The sequence below is a fragment of the Ptychodera flava genome, chromosome 18, assembly GCF_041260155.1.
Source record: "Ptychodera flava strain L36383 chromosome 18, AS_Pfla_20210202, whole genome shotgun sequence".
In the NCBI taxonomy this organism is placed as follows: Eukaryota; Metazoa; Hemichordata; class Enteropneusta; family Ptychoderidae; genus Ptychodera; species Ptychodera flava.
In genome coordinates this window covers 15,338,528-15,363,497 of record NC_091945.1, presented here as the reverse complement: position 1 = coordinate 15,363,497, position 24,970 = coordinate 15,338,528, and the positions used below count along the sequence as shown (strand labels likewise).

At 39.7% G+C, this 24,970-nt stretch overlaps 1 protein-coding gene across 6 annotated transcripts in view; it reads right to left on the bottom strand.

Annotated features, from left to right (window-relative positions):
* The window catches only part of LOC139116953 (tight junction protein ZO-1-like), a 103,276-nt gene that overhangs the window by 77,579 nt on the left and 727 nt on the right, over positions 1–24,970 (bottom strand). The window contains exon 1 of one of the 6 annotated variants that reach the window (XR_011548424.1): positions 19,796–19,972. The exons of 2 other annotated variants lie outside the window; for them this stretch is intronic. Coding sequence is in view for 2 of the 4 variants with exons in the window: in XM_070679699.1 (XP_070535800.1) it covers positions 16,971–17,040 (70 nt within the window). In the remaining 2 variants the exon portion in view is untranslated. Of the gene's footprint in view, positions 1–16,970; positions 17,178–19,795; positions 19,973–24,970 lie in introns of those variants that run through there. 3 more of the 6 variants (XM_070679701.1, XM_070679699.1, XM_070679698.1) reach the window with 3 other exon arrangements.

Here is a 24,970-nt window from a genome sequence, read left to right as displayed (position 1 = left end):
GGGAAAGTGATCCAGGAGCCTGCAGTGAGTGCACAACACATGGAGTATGGGGTCAAAGCAAGCCTGCAAAAGGTCATTGCTTATAACCAACCAACCTTGTTAGGGATAACTACTAGGCGGCTTTTTTTTAAATAAACAGATATAGACTCTGTCGTTGGACATGAAAATTTAAAGTACTCATGAAGGGACATATTGAGTAACATTTTCGATTTTCTGTGGACAACTGTACATGGAAAAGTTCCCAATGGAAGACAAATTGAAGTGTCGGAGACATGACAGGCCTCAAGTGTCTCCACATCCCAAACAGTTTGACAATCTGATTTTGCCATGCACACCCACTAAAATAAATGAACACTGCTAAAAGTCTTCAAGTGTATGTATAATCTGGTGTATTTTCACAGGATAATTTATATCTGTATTGTGTGTTTGGCTTGCCTGCTACACATGGCTCAGGCCTTGTTCACAGGAACTGGACACAAAAATTTATTTGAGGTCCCCTAAAAAAATTAAAGGGTTTGTTTCTTATACCAAGTCTTTTACAAATATATATTTTGTGATGAGGTTGTTTTAATTGGGTTTTTTTATTTATTGAATCCAAAAGATCCAACAACGATTATGAAAATAACAAAACCAGGAATGTTTCAGTGGTAATAGTACTACAGGCAGTATCATGACTAAGATCTGTTTGGAACTGTACATTTTGGATACATACATGTGATCATATAGATATTACCTACTTTTTGCTCTTCAGTGAACATGAAAAAAAAATACTGATCCAGCTGGTCTTGATTGGTGTATGCTAGGATGAGAAACAGAAACTTTTTCTTTTTTGGCCTTCTACAGAGTCAGCAAATTTGAATGCTAAGTACAGTTAATTTATATGTTTTCAAAGAAATAGAAATCTGTGAAACCAACGCAGAGTAAAGGAGATATACAAACATGGGGGAAAAATATGACTGAACGTGATTTTCACTGAGAAAGAAGTAATCTTCAATGTGTAGAACCACTATGATCATTAAACTAATCGTAACTCATGTCTACTGAACAAGGCATTGTGTTTCAGCAGATTTACTCAGTGGACATTCCTCAATCCTCATTCTGAAAGGAAATCTGGGTTTTCATCAGGAATGGGCAAACACTTTCATCACTTACTCCAAAGTTCTGCTGCTAAGTAGTGTCAGTTACAGGCAGCCTGCCTCCGATGATAATTTATTCAAGAAGTTAAAGAAACATGGTCTTAAGGTGGTTGGAAAGGCTATTTTTGCACCAATTCTTTTCTCAGAGTTAATGTCAAGTTTCAAGTGTTAGAATCAAGATATTTAGCTCAAATTTTCAGGATAACTCCCTTAGTTAATATTTTCTCCAAAGAATATAAAAATTGTATATTTGCAGCCATGACTTTGAAATATGACACCAATAACTATTAAATTTTAATTTTTCATATTTTTTTTACATATTTGAATTTAATAATAATTGGATAGTATTAACCCTTTTCCTGCCAAGTCGGTGAAAATCCGCTTGAAATTCGGTGTAGCTAGAATCTGAGCAGCCACGGCCGTTATCCTGCCAAGGCGGTGGAAATCGGGCTACTTTTTGGTACCCCCTTTCCTGCCTAGTCGACGGAACTACGTGTAGCAAACCCTTGCTCGCGCTAGGGGTCGTTCGAGGACAGGTTTTGGGCGAGGAACGGCGTTTGCTCTCGAAATGGGTTCACAGAGAGTCCAACGACAGGGAAAGGTGCGGAAGCTACCCAGCCAGTCCCCCACCCCGGTGGGGGACTGGTTTTTTTGGGGGGGACGAGTAGCGTACTTGGCAGGTTAGCACGTTGACGTATTCTAGCGGAGTTTGGGGTAACTTGGCTCTGAGGCACTACATAGATTGCGGCCGAAATTGACCGTCTCGGCAACGCTAATCTGTAAGGCAACCGCCTAAGACCGCCTCAGCTGGCGGTGCAATTTTTTGCCAATGGTGCGAGACGAAAATCACGGACTTGGTCCTGATTGACGGGAAGTGCGGACGGATTTGACGGACTCGGCTTTCTCGAAGGCAACCGCCTAAGACCGCCTCAGCTGGCGGTGCAATTTTTTGCCAATGGTGCGAGACGAAAATCACGGACTTGGTCCTGATTGACGGGAAGTGCGGACGGATTTGACGGACTCGGCTTGATTAGTCCCTGACATGGAACTGATCCGAACGGACTTGAGCGACATTTGTGAAGGGTAACCACCGCTTTTAACCGACTTGTTACCTTCTCGAAAAGACTACCCACTCAGATGTCGGACGTTGTCGGCTGCACTTGGCTCTAGACGTTCAAGCCGTGCAACGAAACACACCGCCTCAGCCTTGCCATTCAGGAACATGGCCTCAAAATTTGATACCATTGTTCACCGACTTGGCGGCTGCGGTCAGGTGCGTGAACCGTTGTTCACCGACTTGTTACGCCTATGTTGTCCCTGTGAAGTTCGCTAACGGCCGAGTCTAACGGGAGTTGGCAGACCTGTGTTTGGTTTATACCGTAGTATGACCGACTCAGGTAGAGGTACCTGTCGGTATATTCCGAGTTTTACGCACTCGGGCGTCAATGACGGGTCGTCATCACCGCTGATGACGTAGACGTGCTGGCCACGTTATTTGAAGGAGCCATGTTTGCCCAACGGACGAGGCCGAGACAGCCGTTGACAATTTTGGCATCCTTCATCTTTGACCGCCTTAGTTGGGTAAGCCGCTCGGCAGGCGACGGTTATGACCTAAACAAGCCGCTGAAGCACTGTTCGTTGCCGTACAAGAACGAGACGGCCAGTCCATTACTGCTTAATGGGCAATCTGTCGGGTTGGCTTGTCACCGACTTGGATGACAATACGCCCTGCGCAGGCGTACTTAGAAGGGACATGAGGTTAAAGATACGGGTTTCCCACCCGTACTAAACATGGGCTTGGGCCAACGTCCTTGGGTGGCAGGTGCGCATGCCACGTATCCAGCTGGACGGAATGTCAAGTTGAGATGCTAATGACGTTGACTATGTTATGCTAAGTGCTCGAGGGATTTGCATCGCAAATGAGTATTATTAGCATATCAAATGGTGCGGACAGGCAATTTACATGACGGGTAGGAATGTCAGCGCCGGTTGGTGGACTGATTGCCGTAGGTCCATTATAATAACAGGTGGATGCATATATTAACACCCCTGCGTCCAATCATGTCCAGGGCTTTGTTTCCCTTGTTTCCTGTGGCTTTAAAAGGGAGGGACCTGCTAGTCTGTCGACACTGTTCCAGACATGAGCTTGACGGACCGCAAAAGTTTTCTGAAGGGGCGAGCAGACGACTGAAGCTCAAAGATGCAGAGTCTCCGGGCGGTAGTGGTAGCGATCGTTGTGATGTCCCTAGTAAACGTTCTAAGAAGTCGGGCAAGAAACGCTCCCGTAAGGCGAAGCCATCTCCGGCTGAAAAACCCAGTGGTAAGCGTAAACGTAAGACCGATCGTTCTGCCGATGAGGATGATGACGGGTCACCGGTTGCCAGTGGTTCTCACCCGGCTGCTCCGGGAGAGACTACTTCACCTGCAGAGACTACATCTGCTCTTGTGGGAGATACTTCACCTGCACAGACTACGTCTGCTGCTGCTAGTGAGACAGTGAGTAATGAGACGGCTGATGCCATTGGTTCTCCCCCGGCTGCTCCGGGAGAGACACCACCTGTTGCTACTATGAGCCCTCATCCTGCGTCAGGAGAGGTTCCTGTGCCCAGTGCGAAAGAGCTTGAGTCCTCGTCATCAGCAGAGGCTGCCGAGCCCGCTCCTGCCATAGTTTCATGTGCTGCGATGTCCCCGCCGAAAAAGATAGTGCGGAGGGTTCGTTATCAGGATAGCCCACCTAATTTTGAGCCAGATATGATCCTTGATGCCGCTACGGGCGAGTTCAGGCCCAGACGCCCAGACGACGGTGATATCACCGCTGAGTCCGACTCGGAGGTTGACGAGGATGCGGCAGAGGACGATGACTTTTATGACAGGCAGTATGTAGGTGAGGCAAGCTCTGACGACGATGATGACGTTGCTGCTGTGTTGGCGGAGGACGACACACCTCCTGTCTGGCGTATGTCGGAGACTACCGATGCTAATATATTTGAGGAGACCGATTTTGACCATGAGAGAGGACCGACTTTCACCTTGCCCAGCCACGCCCGTGAGCTCGATTACTTTTTTAAGTTTATTCCAGCTACACTGATCAGATTGGCCAAGGACGAGACTAATAAATACGCCAAATTCCACCAGCGACATATCGCTAGGAAAATAGATAAATACTGGCGTAACGCTGACTACCGAGAGGTGCAGGCGTTCATTGGCGTCTTAGTCTGTATGGGTATCGACCGTAAATCATCAGTGGAGGATTATTGGTCTAGCGATCCCTTTCTGAGAAACCAGGGTATTTCTACTGTGATTACCCGCAGTCGCTTTCAGCAGCTTATGCGATACTTTCATCTGGCAGACCCAGAGAACGATCCACGTCGTGATCCTGAAGAGGCACGCCGCCGACGTCGGTGTCAGGAGGATCCCCTGTATAAAATCAATCCATGGATGGAGCCATAGTTGACCGGTGCGTAAATAATTATAAGATGGGTAGAGAGATCTCCATCGACGAGGGCATGGTGCGATTTAAGGGCCGTTCTAAATTTAAGCAGAGATTACCGCATAAGCCTGATCGAGACGGTTTCAAGATATGGCAGCTGTGCGACTCCACCACTGCATACATAGCTAACTTTGCACCGTACCTAGGTGTGAAATATCGGGATCGGACTGATGGGAGACGGCAGGAGCGAGGTGTGGTGACAAGAATTACGATGGAGCTGGTCCAGCCATTCTGTGGATATAATCACAGCCTATTCTGTGATAGCCTGTTTAGCACGGTCGTTACTGCTAGAGAGCTGATGGAGACCGGGATCTACATGGTCGGGAGTTTAACCGCCGTAATCGTCGCACCATGCCCCCTCAATTAATTCCGCCGGGTAAGAGGAAGCGCCTTCCTCTGTCTGTTGGGGATATGAAAGCCACGACCAGAACGGACTCTCGTCTTAACATCACTGCTTATCAGGATAGTAACGCTCAGGTGCTGATCTTGAATACGGTCTATCCACCCTTGGAGTGCGTGCCAGTGGGGGAGGGAGACGAGCGGCGACAAGTGCCTCTGTCGCTGTATAATTATCGCCGGTACATGGGAGGCGTCGACCGAGCCAACCAGAAGCGCAAGTACTTTCACACTGGGCGCAAGAACCACAGATGGTGGACATATCTGGCATGTTACCTGATTGATGTTGCCCTGGTAAATGCATATATATGCTTCAAGCATGTACACCCTGATAGTAAGCTGACCCATAAGATGTTTCATCTGCGTGTCGGGAAACAACTCATTGGCGGTTATTGTGGGCGATCGCAGCCCAGTGTGAGAGAGGTCGAGGCCACTGTTTCTCTTGCCTCGTACATCAATCCACAAAATCAGCCGATGCACGTTGTCAGCCGTTTGGAGGGGCGGCAGAAATGCTGTAAAGTATGTAGCAGAGAGGGTAAGACCACTGCGAGCGGACGACTGTCTGAGACGTCCAAAGGATGTAGTCTGTGCGGGGTTCATCTTCACGAGGGCGAGTGTTTTGCGGCTTTTCATCATCGCATGATGCTACGAGGTAAGAGGAGCATTGGCGTGCAGACCTCTACTCACACAGCCCCGACGACACCCATCAGCAAGAGAACCCGACGTAAATAACGGACAGGGGACAGCTTCGCCTAACAGTGGCTTGACTGTATTCTGAACACGGACCATGATCACATTTTGAGCACGGTTGTGCCGTTTGTTTGTGCTTTACGATCCCGCTGATTGTAAATTGAAACACGGATTATTTTGTACAATCCCCCGATTGTAATCTTTGTAACACGGACCATGCACTCGGACGTCGAGACAGACTCTGAGATTTATTATTCGGCATAATGTAAATTATTCCCGAATAAAATACTATCTATGGATCGCATATTTTCGTTTGTTTTGTTTAGACGGATTATTTTGTACAATTCCCCCTATTATAATTTTTGAAACACGGATCTGCCACCCCGATTGTAATTTTTGAAACACGGACCATGCACTCGGACGTCGAGACAGACTCCGAGATTTATTGTTCGGCATAATGTAAATTATTCCCGAATAAAATACTATCTATGATCGCATATTTTCGTTTGTTTTGTTTTTACCCCCACTTTCGTTTTTGGCAGATCCGTAAGGACGCTATAGTAATGGATGAACGTGCGTTGTATCACGTGGGAGGGGCACAGCCCAACGGAGGCTGTGCTCGTGCGACGTAGACGTTGTACCAACCATCTGTCGTTGGGGTTAGTGCATAGAGCAGTTGCACTGTCCAGAGCTAAGGTGGTACAAAACTGCACCTTAGTAACAACTGCACAACTAACCTGTTAGGAAACGGTAACACTAACGAGCTAAGTGTTCACTGAACTGGCCAAACTACGTACACGCCTTCCTTCAATGGCGGAACTATGTCGTTGACACTACGTCAAAGCAGACTGCAATGTGCGACTCTTCCAAGTCGTTCAAAGTACGTGGCCAAGTGACACAACCCAGGGGAAACAGGACAGGTTTGAGGGTGCTCCCGCACCCATAGCACTAACCCCTGGGTCTTCTACTAACCCACGAGAGAGGTGACGTTTCCCCGGTGTGGCCGTGCGTGCCGGCGAACGAGCTTTACTTCCGCGAAAGTAAGCTAGAAAAGGCATAAAAGTGCACGTCCCCCGGGGCAAACAACGCCCGTGACCTCGTCATTTTCTGGACACAACCTCATCAGCGGTTGCCCCTCTATACGGGCATGCAAAAATTTTTGAAGTCTAACACGTATATGGTCGGTAATCGTACCCCGAAAATGCGGTATTTCCCGCCAAATGCCTGGCAGGAAAGCGTGCAGGAGAGCCTATCTTCTGTAGACACGGAAAAGGGGGCCGGTTTTGACCGACTTGGCAGGATAACGGACAGGGGCGCTCGGCAGGAAAAGGGTTAATATTACCAAATTAGTTATAAATATGTTGACACAATTTATTGTAAGATTTTTACGGCAGGATTTGTAAATAAAATTCGTTTTTATGATTTTACATGGGTTTATATATCAAAAAATTATTAAAAATTCTTTCTAATTTCAAAATGTGATTTTCCAAAAGAACTTCAAATACAGGAAAATTATGCCGTACAAATTTTATCTGTAACCTTGTTAATAGGCTGTAAAAATTTCATGTCCATATCTCATTTCAAAGTTGGATTAAATTGGTATACAATTATGTAGGAAAACTGTTATTCTGTCAAAAATGTTGAAAACAAGCCATATTTGCACCCCTCTTTTGAAGTCATAGAGCAGTTTTTTTGGTTAATCTCACTTTTGACACCTCTTTGACACTCAAAGAATCTAAAAATGCATTTACAATAGCAGTCACTCACTCTGAATGCCAGCACCGCCTTGTCAAACTTTCCTGAAAAACAGCAAATAATGACTTTCCCTTTTCAAACATTTTATTAAAAACTAGGGGACCTCTACCATAGTTAATACATTAAGGACTCCCCAACTTCTTCTTATTTGGTCAGTTTTTCAGAAGTTTTAACAGGCTATAACTCTGCAATGCCTTTGTGCCCAAATGTCTAGTTTTTTTTATTCCACAGAGAATGTTGACTCCTTTCATATTTTAATAGTTTTGTTGAAATTTATAACTGACGCTCTAGCCTTTACAACCACCTTAATGTGGTGGTATCAGTTGATTATTACAGTGCTATAACAAGTATAAGCTGTAGCTTTTTAAGAAATTTGCAGTGATTGTGTCAGTGAGTTTTATTCCAAAAATCTTGTTGCAATGCCTAATGCATGACTTGTTAACATAGCCCATACAATATGTGTGTATGTGATGTTCAACTTATTGTGTTGACAAAGTAATTCTGGTCCGGACTAAAATTCAATGGTCAATAATAACAACAAGCATCACATGTTTGGGCTGTGTTGATGTTTAACACTAGGCACTGCATGTGTGTATGTGTTTGATGTCCAATGTTATTGTTGACCACTGCATTTTAGTTGGAAATAGAATTCATTTATCAACAATATTACATAGCATAATTGTGCAATTTGTGTTGTGCAATTGAAAATTGTGTTTACATGGCTAAAATTTTCAATTTCTATGTACCTTAGCAAGAAGAAGAAAATAAACTTGTTTTCAAAAACAAGAATAATGGAAACGTTAGTGGGAGTATATGGCCCCTTTTTCATAACTCGAGCACTTAATTTCAGCTGTAAAACTTCAAGCTTGCACAAACTGGTGACCAACACCGCCCAACGGGAGTCACGAGTCAAATAAGTTTCATTTCTACGGCAATACTCTTTGGCTTAAATTGGTTGTGGATGATCTAATGCAAACACAGAGAAAGGCTTGACCATTGTTGAGAAATTGGTTAAAACTGGCACACACAATAGCTGTACAGTGTGGGCGCCCACTCCTTGAGCAAATAGACACTCCAACCTGCCTCTGCAATATCGTTCTTTGCACGAGGGTTGTATAATTTCTCCTTGGGGGTATTTTTAACAGCATTAAACTTCTGGCATTTGGTTTTACCACAACAACTTGGCCTCAATGACTGTGAAATATGTGGAAAATGTAAACAGGTGATTGAGAAATGATATCTTGTATATTTTGTGGCTGAAAACTCCAATGCTGGGGTTAGGGTAACCGGAAAATGCCACTGCGATGAATCAAACATCCAGTCTACATAATTTCATGCTTTTTGCCACAGCAAATTTTTGTGGCCTACAACTTTTAAAATTATCCATGACAGCTGACTCTGTGAAGCACATGGCTAGTATCCCTGTCTACAGCACTATAGGGCCTTACTCTAAAATCTGCTTAGTTTTAGTGCAGTTCTGTTGAAGTTTTTCAGACCTTTTATTTTCTGTTTATTTATTTGTTTGTTGTCCTCTTAACCATTACAGAGGCATTAAAATGTGCACTGTAAAGTTTGAGTTTAATTAAGGCTAAGTTCACAGACGTTTATCACCGTATTTTCCACAACTTCACATCGTCGTAAACCATGCGCCTCTTTACGGCAATAGCTTTGCGCTACCCGTTAAGCCTTGATTTTTGCGCAGGTCAGCGGAGCGGAAATTATGCTCTGGCTCGCGAGAATGCAACTTCAGAAAAATGTGCAAGATGTATTCAAGTCCATAGTCATGCTTTCACTTTTTAGCAACTCAAAAATTATGAATTTACAAAGTAGAGCGTTTGATGCAGCAGTTTGATTTTATAAATGATGATTCTCACAAAAATCTAGAAGAACTAAAAATGAATTCAATTTGTAAATGATCAATTGTTCCTGTGTTGGAATATTACAAAATTGTTGAGTTGATTTCACATCATGATGACACCAGCAACCCAATGACAGTACTGTACAGTACTATTGTGACGTCAAAGTTTCCAAGGCCATTTTGTTTCACACAAAAGCAATTAAAATTTACGCTGTATCATCTAAATCCGCATTATGTAATCTGGAGAATTAACAGGAGAGACAAGCCTAATTTAATCATAAATTGCCATCAACCGTTCTCTAATAATTGTTGAGAATTTTGGAAATTCAACTAAATGTTGAGTCTCTAGACCTCATTTGATTACAGGTCAGTTACTGCTCACACTCTGAACACACATTGTATTTGGCACGTACATTATTAATCTGATGTTCAAGGATATGAAATTCATAAGTGGCGGTCACTTTCTTAATCAAATACATCAAGTGCTACAAACTAATTAAAGCATTGTTCTTTGTGAACCAGAGCTTTCCCAGTGTACATGTGCGGTTGCAAAAATATACAAATCATGCTGACACCAGATTTACTCATGGGCTATTATTAAATGTCTGATAAAATGCACATGTACAGTTGATGTTGAGGTAATTGTTCATTTTAGTGGGCCATGCTATTACCTCTAACCTTCTCAGAAATAGATTCTCCCTTATAAACACGTTGTTCTAAATATATTCAGTGACAGTTTGGAGATCAGAATATTTTCTCTGTACTATCTGCCCTGAATCAGGGCGCCACTGATCCCATTATTGACACTGAGAGTGATAGTGTTTGTAAAATGGAAGGCACCTGGAGACTGCATATTGTGGTAATTTCAATTTTCACACAAAGACATTTTTTGAATGGCCACGCACACAGGCCCACTATGAGTACCAGATTCACAAATCTAAACTTCAAATCAAATCTGGAATTCTACAAACATTCATCCAGCACTCTGGTCCTGAAAATTATGGATTTCATGAACAAAATATAAATATTTTTACATTATAATACACCATCTGTAATTCCACAGAACATTATTTTCACATAAAATTCAGAAAATTTATCAAACGAAGGGACCACTGATGGGAACCTATCCTTCAAAATGCTGATTCATACATATTTTGAACAGCTGACTCGAGAGTCCTATACTTTGAAATGACCTGCACCAAATACTTTCTATATTTATATTGTGTGAATATTATTTGCATGAATTTCTTGGCAAATACGGTGAAATGTCGACCGTGTTCCCTGGATGTTGCTCAGCTGGGGTTGCCCAGCTGGTGAAATTGGCCGCTGCCACCATTTTGAAACCAGTCACTAAATTGAAATGTGAATTCAGTGAAAAATATAAGTTGTTGAAAATGAAATGAAAAATAAATGGTCGTCGAACAGAAAGAAAAACTGAATACCGGTAAATGGCTGACAAAGCAAGACATTATTTCTGAAACAAAATATTAAATAACTATTAATTCTTATTGTCCGGGGACTGTTTTCTTTGGCTGTGCTATTTTAAGAATCCAACGATAATACACAAATTCCTAATGTGGAGGAAAATCATCTATTAGTTTCATGAAGTGTCTCACAATATCAATGTGCCTCCAAATTGACCACAAAAACTGAAAAATCATCGACTTTGATCAGGGACTATGGAAAGACACCACAATATTCCACACACATAATTGACTGATGAATGTAGTTTTCCACACCAGTATACTGTTCACAGTAAACGGTAGTTGGCAGAACACTTACCTTGTACAGAGTCTACTCAACACCACCTGAAGTTTTCTTTTTTTTCCACAGACAAGCTTCGACACTGACTCAATGCAAATAATGTATCGATCAACATGAATATGATATCAATTGTTTTGAGATGATGAACACTCAATGGTGTTGTCACAGGTACTCATGAATGCAAATATTGACAAGGCACATGTACCTCAATATGGTGCGGTTTAGGTGTCTACGTGTTTTCTATGATGGATGGAGTGACCTCATCAAATTCCCATTACTGATATGCTACAATGAGAGTGCAAATAATGTTCAGTGGTCGCTAAATGCAATGGGATTATCTTGGATGTGGAGGGACACTCACTGAACTGAGATGCTACAACAGGATTGTTGCTTTAAAGGGCAAGCTGTAATTGGTGATGACTGTTTCATCATTTTTGTTTTTAATGTCAACTACAGTTTCTTGTTCTACTCCCAAAAGCATGTTGAGATACACAGTATTCAGCTTGTAAACTCAGCGTGTACATTGTGCAGACTGCTTTGTTATCGTTAACGAGTGAATTTGGTCCGGACTAAACTTCACATGTAAAATTAACAGTGCATTTATGTATACATGTTAGAAGCTGTTTTGTCAATCCGAATAGCAGGTGCTTTTATGCTTTGGGTGTTACAATAAAACCTTGCCACTAACATACTAAAATTGATGTAAAAAAATAATCGTAGTTGCAGCACTTGGTCTTTTGATACGAACAGGGAAAAATGCAAATCACATTGACCCTCTGAGTTTGTAATTTGCATCCTGAAAAAGTATGTCTGCAAACATGTCTTCAAGCGTATCCTAACATAAACTTGTGGAGGATTTTTATGGAAAAAATATTTTGTACATATCGTTTGGAGTCAACGCGTGGGGTTAAAAATTATCTAACCAGAAATTTCTGTAGCATATATCTATCATACTATGGAAGACTGTAGTATTACAAGGTATAATTAAAGATGATAATGCCAGAAACTGAATGTGGTGTCCGAAACTCTTACATATAATAAAGCAACCAGTTAGTAGCACTTCTTTCACTACATGTACTATTGTATACTTCATTCAATTGAGAATTTATTTACATTTTATAGTTCTGTGAGACAGAATGAGTGGTCGGTTGCCGAAAACCTACTCAGACCTTGCTTATCGGCAGAACATAAATAAATATCTATAGAATCACTGTGGCGTGAACCAGAAATAATAATATTGTCAATGGTGGGATCCAAATCTGCAATCTGGGGGAAAGCAGAGCTCTGACAGCTGTTGATAATGCACCTGTTTCAGTCAGTGTAATGTTAAATATAGATTGCTTCTAACATAAAAATATTCAAAATATCGTACAAAGACAGTAATTATGACCCCATGCTGTCCTGAATATTGACATGGTAAAGCGAAAAGCTAGGAGCCATTTTCATTGCTTTGCGCTCCATAAATCAATCAATAAATCTGTCAATTGGTCAATCAATCAATCTGTCAATCAAGATTGATTAATCGAAGGGAAAGGAGCCCTCTGTGAGAATCACAAACAGTGGATTTCAACGGAACAGACACTTGGTACATTAACTGGGAAATTTTCTTTTGAAAGTATTCAAAGTCTACTCCACATCTACCATATAATTTCCTGAATAATTGCTTGAAGAACTGAGTTTTCCTTGCTGTTCAATGTCGACATGTTGAGCACGGTCCTAAAAGTATACACTTATTGTCCTTACTGTAATTAGTTACAGAATCAATAGCAATGAATTTGTGAGTATCGACTTACTCAACTTGTCAAGTTTTAATGAAAAAACCTGAGCACTTAATTGGCGTTGATAAAGTGAAAACTCACTAAACTAAATTATTTGCACCCAGATTGCTCTTAAAACAGTTTTATTTCTGTCATCAAATACGCAGTTACTCTTTTGATGTTTTTCCTTTGCTAAGTGTTGCATACACTCAACGATAAACACTATTAAACTGCTGAAATCGTTGATAAAAATGTTCATTCTTGAGTTGATTTTCATGATAAAGGCAGAATAAAAAGTGTACTGGTAAAATTGGTATTCCACTCTGACAACGTCTGGTTGTGAATTGTTTTACATGTACATCTGTCTACACATTCTAGCTCTTTTACATTTTAGCAGAGCTGGCACTTGTGGGTGTCTGGTTTTGGAAGTCAACAGTGTACCGTACAAGCTTGCACTAATATCTGACTATGCGAAACCGCATACCGTGCAACTTCCGTAAATTTTCTCTCACTTGGTGAGTCCTTCAAATTTGATTCAAATGCAGTGGTGAGTGCATGTGCTTGAAAAGTTTTTTTTGATCCAAAATGAACTTGAAAGTATTGTCAAAAAGAAGTTATGTCTCAAGCAGAAGTGACCAGCAGAAAATAAGTTTGGTACTTCAGATCTACATGGATAGATAGAACACAAGAGGGAAGCTTGAATGCCAATGTACAGCTTTGCCGTGTCTTTGATAGAGTCTACAGATATTCAAAACAAGGCTACTCTGACGGTTTGATGTAAAATCTGCATTATTTGCTATGGCGCCTTCCTGAATCTAAAAGAAGTCACATAAATTCACATATGTAAGAAAATTTGTTGAAAAGTATGAAATAATTTGTCAAATGAACATTTTGGTGATTTATTACATGTATGTGAGAAACCACTGCAAAGCCAGCATTCATAAAACTGTCAGTATCTATCTGGTCTACTATCTTTAGCTTTTACTCGTCACGTATTCAACCTGACAGAGATCACCTTTTGTTCAAATGACTCCTTGTGTAGTTATTGTTAAAACGAACACTACACTGGTCCCGAACACTACAGGCACAGATGTTTCTCAATGGGACTTGATTGGGTAGGTATGCAGAAGCGAAGATTTCACATTTTCATGCCCCTGTTGTTGTAAATAGGGTCTGACGTGGCCATTTAGGCCAGTGGCTTCAGACGGGAGCAACAGTGATGAAAAGCAGAGATCCTGTGGTCGTCGTCGCACGGTCTGCTGGCGAAGGTGTTTAAAATTCAGGCGCTACACAGTTGGCAGCCTTTTGGTTTGTAAACAGGACACCTGAGCAGGGTTAAAAATAGTCCCTGTTTGGCTTTGTGTTTTGTATTTCTATAATCGAATCGCAATGAACCAAATCTGAGCCATTCAAAACTGCAATTTTTTATTTAATGTCTTCTCTACATGTGGAAGCAACCGAGCATACGAAACAGCATGGTCTTTACACCCTGTCTTGGTAGCAACGAGAGTGTTGCATCGGAGCATGCAGACAGACATTTCAAGTCAAGCAAAACTGAGACATATATCACAACAGTTGCTGGTAAACACATTACAGACAAAATAATGTCAAGCTCCCGTAATCACAAACAAACCTGGCTGCAAATGCACTCCCGTTGCCTAGGCATCCTGGATGACCTTTGCTACAGAAGAGAGGGTCTCTATTTCTGACTGTCTGTTTTCAAGGCCCACTTACAATTAAAAGGCAAAATTAATAGCAACATTCAGTGATATTTGCATGTAAGATTTGATTCCCTCCTGATCCTGACACCTCCTGTTTTCTAGTATATGGATGAAACCACTCCATAGAAAACAATGGGGTTCATCCACAGAAAGGTAATGAAGGGGGTAAATACAATTTGGTCCCCTATGGGTCTGACAGAGCTAGTACCAATTTCGATGGGCTACTCATACTCAACACACAATACTACTTCTACAGCCAAAATTATTTTGAGTTTGAATAATTCCTTTTTTTCCTTCTTGTCACAAGAATTCTTGGGAAAAATCTTACATCTTCATTGACTGTTACAGTACAATTTTGTTGTATTTTCCGTCAATTTTGTTTGGTTTGCAAAAATGTTTTCTTGTTCCATTCTCAAAGTCATGTTGAAATACCATACCTAGTATTCAACTTGTACACACAGCCTGTTTGTGTGTAATGTCCATGCAATGCTATCGTAGAGAGTTGAAAGTTGGGCTGAACTAAAATTTATATGTCAATAATAACACTGCATGTTGAATACGGCGGCACATTGCACTGTACAGGCGAATAGTACAGTATTAAATTTCAACATACTTTATGCAAAAGGAGAAGAACTGGAATTTCTGGAACAAAAATTATAAAATGCTATAAAAATTTCTGCCAATGCTCTTCTCATCATTTAGATACCATATGTCTGTACAAAGTTTTGATGTTCCAAATTTAGCTCATTTTAACTTGGTATGATTCTGTTGTAAAATAATACTTTTTTAATATCTTTCTTTGTGAAATGGCCAGTGCTGTCACACATCAAAATGTCGGCTTATCCAATCAACCAAGCCTGATTGATGAGACTCTGGGTATATTTGCCGGTAAAATGGTCTGCCAACTTTCAAAAGAAAAAAATTTCAAAACCAGTGTTTGCTGAGGAATTAACCCACAATGGTGCTTTTTGTTGTCCGACACACTCGCAACCCAAGCAGTATTGACTGCTCCATGGTTCATTACTGCAGTGCCACTGGATACAATAAAGGTGTACAGTGTTTGCTGCAAGGGGTCACGCAGAGGTCAAGGTGTGAACTCAAGACTACCGATGTATGAGTACCGGTCACATCACCTCAAGAACAATAGTTTGCTTCAGAAAAATGCATGCACAAACACACAGGCCAAAACACATCAAATATTTATGAAGGCGGTCATCTTTCCAAGAAAACTTTTGTAATCGCTGAAGGTCATCAGCTAAATATAGTTTTAAAATTACTGTAGAGCCATCCAATATATGTTTACATGCAAATCTGGAAATGTTATATAAATTCACAGACAAAATGAATAATTCGATGTAAATTTCCTCACAAATAATGTACAATGTCACATTTCATACACCTACATTGTTAATTTCAATTTGCACTCCCAGAGCGATGCAATTATATCTTAAAATATCTTTAGTACTTGAGAGCACCAGCCCCCTTTTCTGTCTTTTCCTTTTCTAGTATTGAAAAAAGTTGCTCTGTAACAAGAGATTGACAGATCCCTACTTCTAAGATTTTTCATCACTTTCTGCAGGGCAATGACAGTTTTTTGTAAGATATCTGAAAAGGTTATAATGGCACACTATGTGTCTTTTGCTAAGGAAGAATACTACATGTTGGAAATGCCATCATTAGGAAACTTCAGACAATGTTGCATCATGAATAAATGAGGTATAGATCCCTACGTGAATTTTTTTCAGCAGAGTTTAAATATGCGTTGGATAATCACGCATACATCTTAATGAATTACATCACAATAATCACTTACAATCTACTTTACATCACAGTAACCACTTACGATCTAGGATCTACTCGGTGCATCTACATATACTTAATTTTAGAAGATACAATTGTTGTCTCATTCAGAGATCTCAATGTAGCGTGCACAATCCTAATTTGTTGATGTCTTTGCATATGAATTGTCAATTAAGCCGATGAGGCGCGATCATCATTGATATGCATGTAACAGTCCTTCATCATGGCTTGTTAGTATTACAGTTAACAGTTGTTTTTTAGGGGGGCTGCTAACTACCTCCAGTACGTCCAAATCACAAATAATGCCCACTACAGAATATTTAACAAAGTGAAAAGAAAATTGTCAGGCATCGTAGATGAATTTGAGGATGGCACAAGGTTAGAGTTGGTGAAATATTTCATGAAAATCCTCTTGAAAAATTTTGTCAGCTGGAAACTTTTGTGTCGAGGACGACTCATTTGGAAAGACTTTGTTGAAAGTTTGATGTATTTCTCATTCCTCTTGACAGTGTGAACAGAGGCTGTGTCAAAATATTGGCACAGGGCCGGTAATTTCCGATATGGCAGAGTTGCTGACCCTCACAATTCAACTATCCAACTCACCGTCACCATGGTAAACGTAGTACTCGTCCTCCTGGGGCCCATAAGGCATGTAGTTGTAAGCATCATCCATAATGACCGGTGTGAGATCGGCGCGAAAAATTCCCCCACAGGTGCCAGGTTCCGTTCCCGTTGCCACTGTGATTCAGAATTGGCCCTGGTGGACACTGTAATGAGTGCAACACACTCAACAATGTCCACTCAGGTGAGCTGCTGTCTTTTGTGGCTGTTGTCATGCAAATTAGCCCTATTGTAATTCTGATCCGGGAATTGTTATGCTAATTAAGACTCAATGGCCGCTATTTTCCTTGCTGTGAGCGTGACACTATCGGCGTAGGTTGGGACATGTTCTTTCATGTTACGTTTCTTTTGTTGCGTTGGGCTTGTAAGTGAAAATGAGTCTTTAAAAGACACCTACAGGATTCCTTTAAACTTCAAGGGTCAAAAGAATTTAAACATCAAGGCTTTCAACAAAAAAAATGAGTGGGTGTGCTACTTGGGTTGAACTTCTGTGCTTGATGATGTGTCTGATTTCAGAGTTTTCATAATCGATCTATCTACGAAGCCAAAAACGCTGTAGTTTCAGGTGTGTTCACAAATCAACATACCACCCATCCCCACACACACTATTGTTGTGACTGAAAATGCAAGGCACTTGTTTTGTTTTGCTTTCCCGTATTGTCTTGCTTTGCAGCCCTAAAATAGACCCAGATATCCCGCTGGATTACATAACAAAACACACTGACAGATCGATGAATCACAGTGCAATGACACACACACACATCAGTCACAGAAGAATGGTTTATACGGGCAACTTGCTAAATATACAGAAAGATTTCACAGCGGTGACATCCGTCCACCATACTGTGATTTGTTCCTGTAAACTGGGAACAGAATGATTCTCTTTGAGGACTCAACTGATATTCAACTGGGGTACGAGTTGCAGGTTCAAATTGCTTCAAGCATTTTGAACTTGAACCTTTGACGTTCCCACAAACGGCAGGATTTAATCCAAGACTGCATCATACAAAATATTGGGCAGTAATACATACATATATGGTAGTAATTATTTACAGACGTTAAACTTGAATGTCACATGGTTATTCACATAAAAATTTTTCACCAATATCTGCAAGGGAGATATTATGCAGAAAACTCCTCATAAAGAAGTTTGTTAGTTTGGAAAGTCAGGTACCTGTATGCTCCTTCCCCTTTCACTTTAGGGTTAACCACACTTAATTTTAATGCAGATATTAACCCTTTGAGCACCAAAGTCTTTTTTGTCCCCTTTATAAAATAAACACCAGTCAATTTTTCTCTGATTTTTGCCAAAATTTTGCGAAAAAACTGTAGCAAATGAAATGTGATGTCCATTTGGTCCAAAATTATCAAAAAATTGCAGAAAAATTCATAAAAATTGATAAAACTTTGCACTAAAAGTTTGGCGGGAGAAAGTTACAGCACTGAAAGGGTTAAGCTGAATGACAAAGATAACAGATGAATACAGAATTTGAATGATTCCAACAAACTGTATGGACAGAGAAATTCAACTAAAATATGGGAGAAACTCATCTGAAATACGGAAGTTGTCAGAGAAAGATGCTGAATAGTCCGTTTTTGTATTACAAATGATAACAACCTGTGTATATATCTCTCTTATGATCAGTACAGTCACTGTTATGGACAGTGGTCTCGGCAAAGGTGTCAAACATGAATGAAAGTTCAAATTTGTGTTTGCAAGCTGAGGGATTTGTAATGACCCTGGCCCACAGGTCAGGAAGCCACTCACATAAAAGTTCAGGACTGGAAAACATGAGAAGGCGATGGAGAATATTTGATGAAGAGGTAACAAGACTACCATTGAAAAGCAAGTATAAAATTCTCATTTTTCTCAGGAATTCTCCTTGACTCACAATCCCTGCCAGTTAGTAATGTGCACACTTCCTTCTTCACCAAAGTGGTATAATTATTACGTTTTTTTTTATTTCCAGGCGGGTGATTCTGTACAATATGTTCCCTGTTATCAATAAACCAGTCTGGTATATTACATCTTGTTTTCTGCAGGTGGGTGATTCCATTATCTTATAACAGGTTGGAAGGACTAGCATGTTTCATGGGAACAAAGGGCTTAGCTATCACAGTAAGTGGTTCCATCTTCCGGACACTCTTGTAAATTCTAATGTATTATGATGGAAAATATTAGCATTCAAATCACGGTTTAAATCTACTGACATATGTACAGTCAAAACAGACCTATAGTGAAATTGCCACTATTCTCATACAGACTGTCGAAAAATCCGAGCAGGAACTCCATCGCATTGGTGCATTTTGTGCATTTCGTTCTGAACCAAAAATTCTTTATGAAACATGTGTCAGTTGATTTTTTCTTCACTAAAGCGATTGTCTGAGAAAAAAACTGGCAAAGAAGGGAACTGCTGGTTGGCTTTTGCTGTAAATCACATAAATTATTTCCAGAAATGGGAGGGAATAAAGTTCGTGACGCAATGGACCAATTCACAGTGAATCAAAACTACTGTTCATGCCAATGTAGCATGTACTAAAATACAATTGCAATCTGCTTCACTTGACTGGCTTTGGTGCATAGGGGAGCTGTGTTGTTGATACCGAGGGAAAATGCTGTGTGTGTGTGTGCTTATCCAGGCAAAATGGCCAATCCCAATTTCCCACTTAGCAGAATTATGTCAGCTTTGCTGCCTCACAACCCCTCAAGAATGTGGCAGTGTTCTAAAAAATGGAAGCTGACAGGTTGGAAAAGCTGGCGGTGACTGGGTAAATTGTCTTTGAAATTTAAAAACAAAAGTAAATACCTGATTTTTGTCACTTTCCAATACACGACAAAGTTTGCAATGGGGCAGACTGTTTTCCTGGGTACGGTCAGCCAGACAACACAAAACTTGACTGAAATTCTCTGATCAGTGGTTTGTAACTAAGCTGGCAGGATTGGCTTGGGAATGTTAATGAAATTTAAGAAGCAGCGGATTTTAGGAGTGAAATGTGGATCAGTGACAGGTCAAGGGTCACCCTGGCTCTTGCGATGCTTCTATTTTACCAGTTGGACATAGAGGGCTCACTTTCCAGTGACAGTCCTCAGGGTAAATTTTCTGAAGTTTTGAGTGAAAAATTAATGATTTTATGAGATACACTAGCACATAGAATTTTTGTATGTAATCTCACTGAAATGTAAGTAGTCTTAAATGAACAAAAAGCAGAAAGCGTTAATCACGACACTACAACATACAAATTCTAGTTTTGTTTTTCCATGGTCACTTTTCGGCATATCCCATTTTTTATCATTAAACAAATTTTGTTCACATTTTTATTCTTAAGAACTGATATTTCTAGCTCAAACGATGTCCATGAATATACTGCTAATTACTGAAATACTAAGAAAATTCAAAATGGAGCCTTTTTACCCTTTAAGTTTTAAACTGATGTCAATTCAATGTGCTGTATTACATGAAAATTCTTTGCAGAAGAGACATGATGTAACTATCCTCTGTTCTAAATTATTGATTATCTTATATATGCAAATTTGCTAATGGAAAAAAAAAGACCAATTCTCCATTTTTTCAATTATCCAAGTCACCTTCCAGAATTTCTGACGAGAATGGATTTTTACAACATGTGAAATTACAGTAAATCTGACCATTTATATTTCAAATCAAAATCATTATCCGTCAAATGAATAAGCAAAGAAAGACTGATCATTTTACTGATATTTCACGCATTAATTAATTTATGGCATTGATTTAATCCAGACTGACCTTAAAATCTTACATCCAGCAATACTTTACATACCGCTATATTAATTTCCATGTTTCCACCAAACTGGGTCAAATGGCCTTGAAAAAAGAAATTTACAATACAGAGCTGAGAATGACCTAATTCTGCAATCTGATTGGTTAAGCACAGCCCCTTTGATAACACCTGCTGCAGCTGGCATATTGAATCCCTGGGAAAGGAAGTTGTTATAAATTATGCGTCTACGTCTGCTGGCATTTTTTTTTCTTTCCGAAAAAAATCAGAGCCATTAATTATTAAAATTTTGATGTGGAAATTACGACAGCAATCAGTTTGATGGATTTTTGGATTGCAATTTTGGAAATTTTTTCACCTGAAAAAATTAAGATTTGTGTAATATGATCATAAGATAATTTCAATCCACCATATGGCATCATATGACTTGAGAAGTGGAATAATATATCTGACCACACTCATCAAATTGCGAAAGTAATGGGATATCGTACACCAGTATGACGTATGCAGGAAATCGGTAAAAGCCCTAGGGGTAAATTATCAATCAAAATTTTCGATTGCATTCACAAAACTTCTGGCAGAAATTTTCAATCAGCCATGTGCAAGTGGTTGATTTCCAGCATATGATTCTTGGACGTACCATTGATTCATTAAAAAACCCTCCCACCCCTGCCTCAAAAGTGCAATGACCCACTAGACAAAAGGGAAAAGTTTGAGACCACTGAATTGTTGAATTTAAATTGGAATTATAGGGATTTCAGCCAGCTTGAAGTGGGTATTTTTACGGTCTGTTTTGCTGCGGTGATAAAGGTTTTTTTACTGTCTGTCTATACTGCTACTGTGGTACAGATTGACAATAGGCAAAAGTCTGTGCCCACGCACCAGTTGTGTTTTATGAACACTCTGTTGATAAAACAGTACAAAGGTCTGTAAAATCTCCCACTATTTATTCTTCTTCAGTGAATAATGGCAAAACAATAAACTTTACAGATTTAGCATTGCCTGTCTGGTATTTTAATTACCGTCCCTTACTTGACTTCTACAAAAACTGTATATCAAAATACATCAGCATGATGTAAACACACCTAAACATTTTGTTGTCGTTTGAATTTTTGTTTTCTGTATTCACCAACAATTTCTTTCCACACAATACAGAGGTCAAAAGGTAAATATTTCTTGCCACAACAAGCCACTGAATTATGATACTGAAGTTATCATTTCTGACATGCACTCCATGATAAAATTCTGCTCAAAGCTACTCACCATGATGATGTTATTAAACACAGCGTTTCTGCTGATAAGAAAATATTTTCGCAAGCCGGCAGTGTCTTCCTGCAAAGAGGTTAGCAGTTCACAACAATGACGAGAAAAAATGATTGGGACACATGTCCTGAAGGCATATTGACCCTGCTGGATTATTACCTTGAGAGGGTTTTGCCTATTTTTTTCTCGTCACAAGCCAAAAATTATTACAAAAATATTCTTCCCATTTTTTTTGGCAATTTGCTGAAATCTGAAAACAATTTGAATCATGATAACCAACAGAAGCTGTTGCTTTCACTGGAGAAAAGTGTTCTTGATGCTTTGACAACAGTTTTGTTTTGCAAAAAACACTGAATATCCTTCACTGATAATTTCAGGAATATTTCCTCTTCATTCTTGGCTCTATAGATCACTACAATGCAGTCATATATCATTTGCTGTCTCTTTACAATCAAATAAATCAACAGTCCATATCTGCTGAGTTTACATAACTGTTATCAGACGACATGCTTTGGTACATGTGTGTGTGTATTGAACGAAATTTTTATGACTACATTTACACCACACTATTGTTACAACATCTGACCCTGGTTGACCCCAGCTTACTCATTGACTAGTTTTATTGACCTAGTGCTTCTCAGTCTAACGATTGTGATCAATTGTTTTGATATTTCAAAGGGCTCAGTATAGTAGAACCCTGCTGCAAACAACATCTGAAAAATCAGATGCAACTTCAGTTGTTTGACCTAGGGAATCCCTCAAATGTTACTAGTCTAGATTCAAACAAATATTATTTCCGAAAAGTAACTATCATATGCAACCAAGAATTTGTTGTTGGAATTTTTCTTCCAAGCAAAGCATAAATTGTAATCAAATGTTAGTAGTTTACGATGATGAAGGTAGACAGCTACCCAAATCTCTGCCATAGTCATGTACATTCATTGTTATTGACAATTGTTTATTATGATAAATCTTGTGCAACAAATTTTACAGTCACAGACTATACTAACTATACTAAACAAAAACCATACAGGTATCCTTCAATAGGGACTGTGCCGGACACAACAACGTAGAGCAGTAAAATATGCATCGCCTTCAAATTCAAGTAGAATCCATGATCATGAACAACTTCATACTTCCTTTTTTGAAACCGCACCATTCATAGAACAATTTCAGAGTCACTGTGGTTCTTTATGTACAGATTCCCAGTTATTGTTAGAATATTTTATAAAAAATTATTAATTCCAGGAAGGGTTGCACATAAAAAGTGACTCAAAACGCCATGACTCGCTTATCAACCTGTTGCTGCAGCTGACTTCACAGAAGGTTACTACAAGAGACAGGTATAGAAGCTTTTCAGACACTACTGTTGTTTTTTTGGGGGAAATTATTCATTTATGCATGCAAATTCTTTAGATAGTCCTTGGTTTTGGATGGCCTGCAATGTATTTATTGTAAAATTTGCAAAATTATTCAAACACTTGTTTGAGAAAGAATTAAAAAGAACGTTAGATATAACTTTTTTGTTCCACAAGAAATCACACTTTCAAAACAGTACAAAAAATAATGAATAATGTAGAAAAAGATACAGCTCATGGAGCTGGAAATAAAATTACAGTATGGGGGGGGGGGGGGAAACTTGAGGTCAAAGGTCGGTGGGTGTCTGATAGGGGCTATTATCATTACAATCTTTTTTTATGAGGTCTATCAGCCACTTCAAACTAAAGCTTAGATAACCCCAGGTCACCTAAGCACCATCCATCTTTGTCACAATATCGATTTCGATTTAACAACTTTTTAAGTGCTAATGTTATGTAATTTGTGGCTGTTTGTGACAGCTCAGTAATTAGATGTATGGTGATACTGGGCAGAATATCAAATATTCTATTCCTCTTCTCTTGTCAAAACATTACACCGGATATTACCACATACAACCCGTATATTGCTGTCATGAAGAGCTCATACTCGGCAGACAAGAGTTGCAAAATTTGAGTCAATGAACTTCAAAGCCACATCAATATGGAAGAATGCACTACACTGATGGTGCAACAATCAATTGCTATAATTTGTAAAGAGACAAAAATAGTGACTTTGACCGGTAAAATAATATTGTATCTCAGATTTCTATACAGGGCAACTTACTAAATAAGATATCAACATTTTTTTTTGTAAAAATAATTCTTTGACAATTATGTGTAGATGGTAAATACGAGGAAAACATTATGGGTATACTACGGCAAGTAATCACGCAACTGACTCTATGTGTAAATATAGCTTTCAGATATTTGTCGTATACAGAAAGCGACGTATATGTTTCACAGAAAGCTAAATGTCTGCCCAGAATTTAACAGAAATAGACATCACAGAGGAAAATTGCACAGAGCTATATTTTTTGACAATTTGAAATTATTATGTTTCTTGTAAGAATCCAAATGTTGACCCAAAGAAACCGATCTGTGTCGCCTAGCCTGGATAATTTCCCTCGGTAGAATGCTATCCACTGAGTGTTGACGTCATTTGTCCATGAATCTGAATTATTATTTAATTACTTTCATCAGATTGATCAATGCGCATTTCGCTGTTTCCACCTGCCCCGTGAACATGAACTGAATCATCGATCGATCGTGCACTGCTAAAAAAAATGATGAAGTTTCAGTGATGTTACGCTCTCTAGACCGCTAAAGAGTTGGTGCAAATGACAGTTAGTCGGTGAAGCTCGGCCTGCACGCTGTCACATATATATCATTTTGACGTCTGAAAATATTTTTAGATGTGATGTCACGGACGCGTATCAAGGGTCGACGCCTTTTATCTCGGACAATATTTACACACGTTGACAACTCGTAGGGACTTTAACAGTAGGTTGTATTTGTGTATTGCGGAACTTCGGAAAGAATTATAAGAGACTCTAAATTGTTGTTGCTTCTAACTTCGTGAAAACTGAAGCTGATTTTAGCGACCGC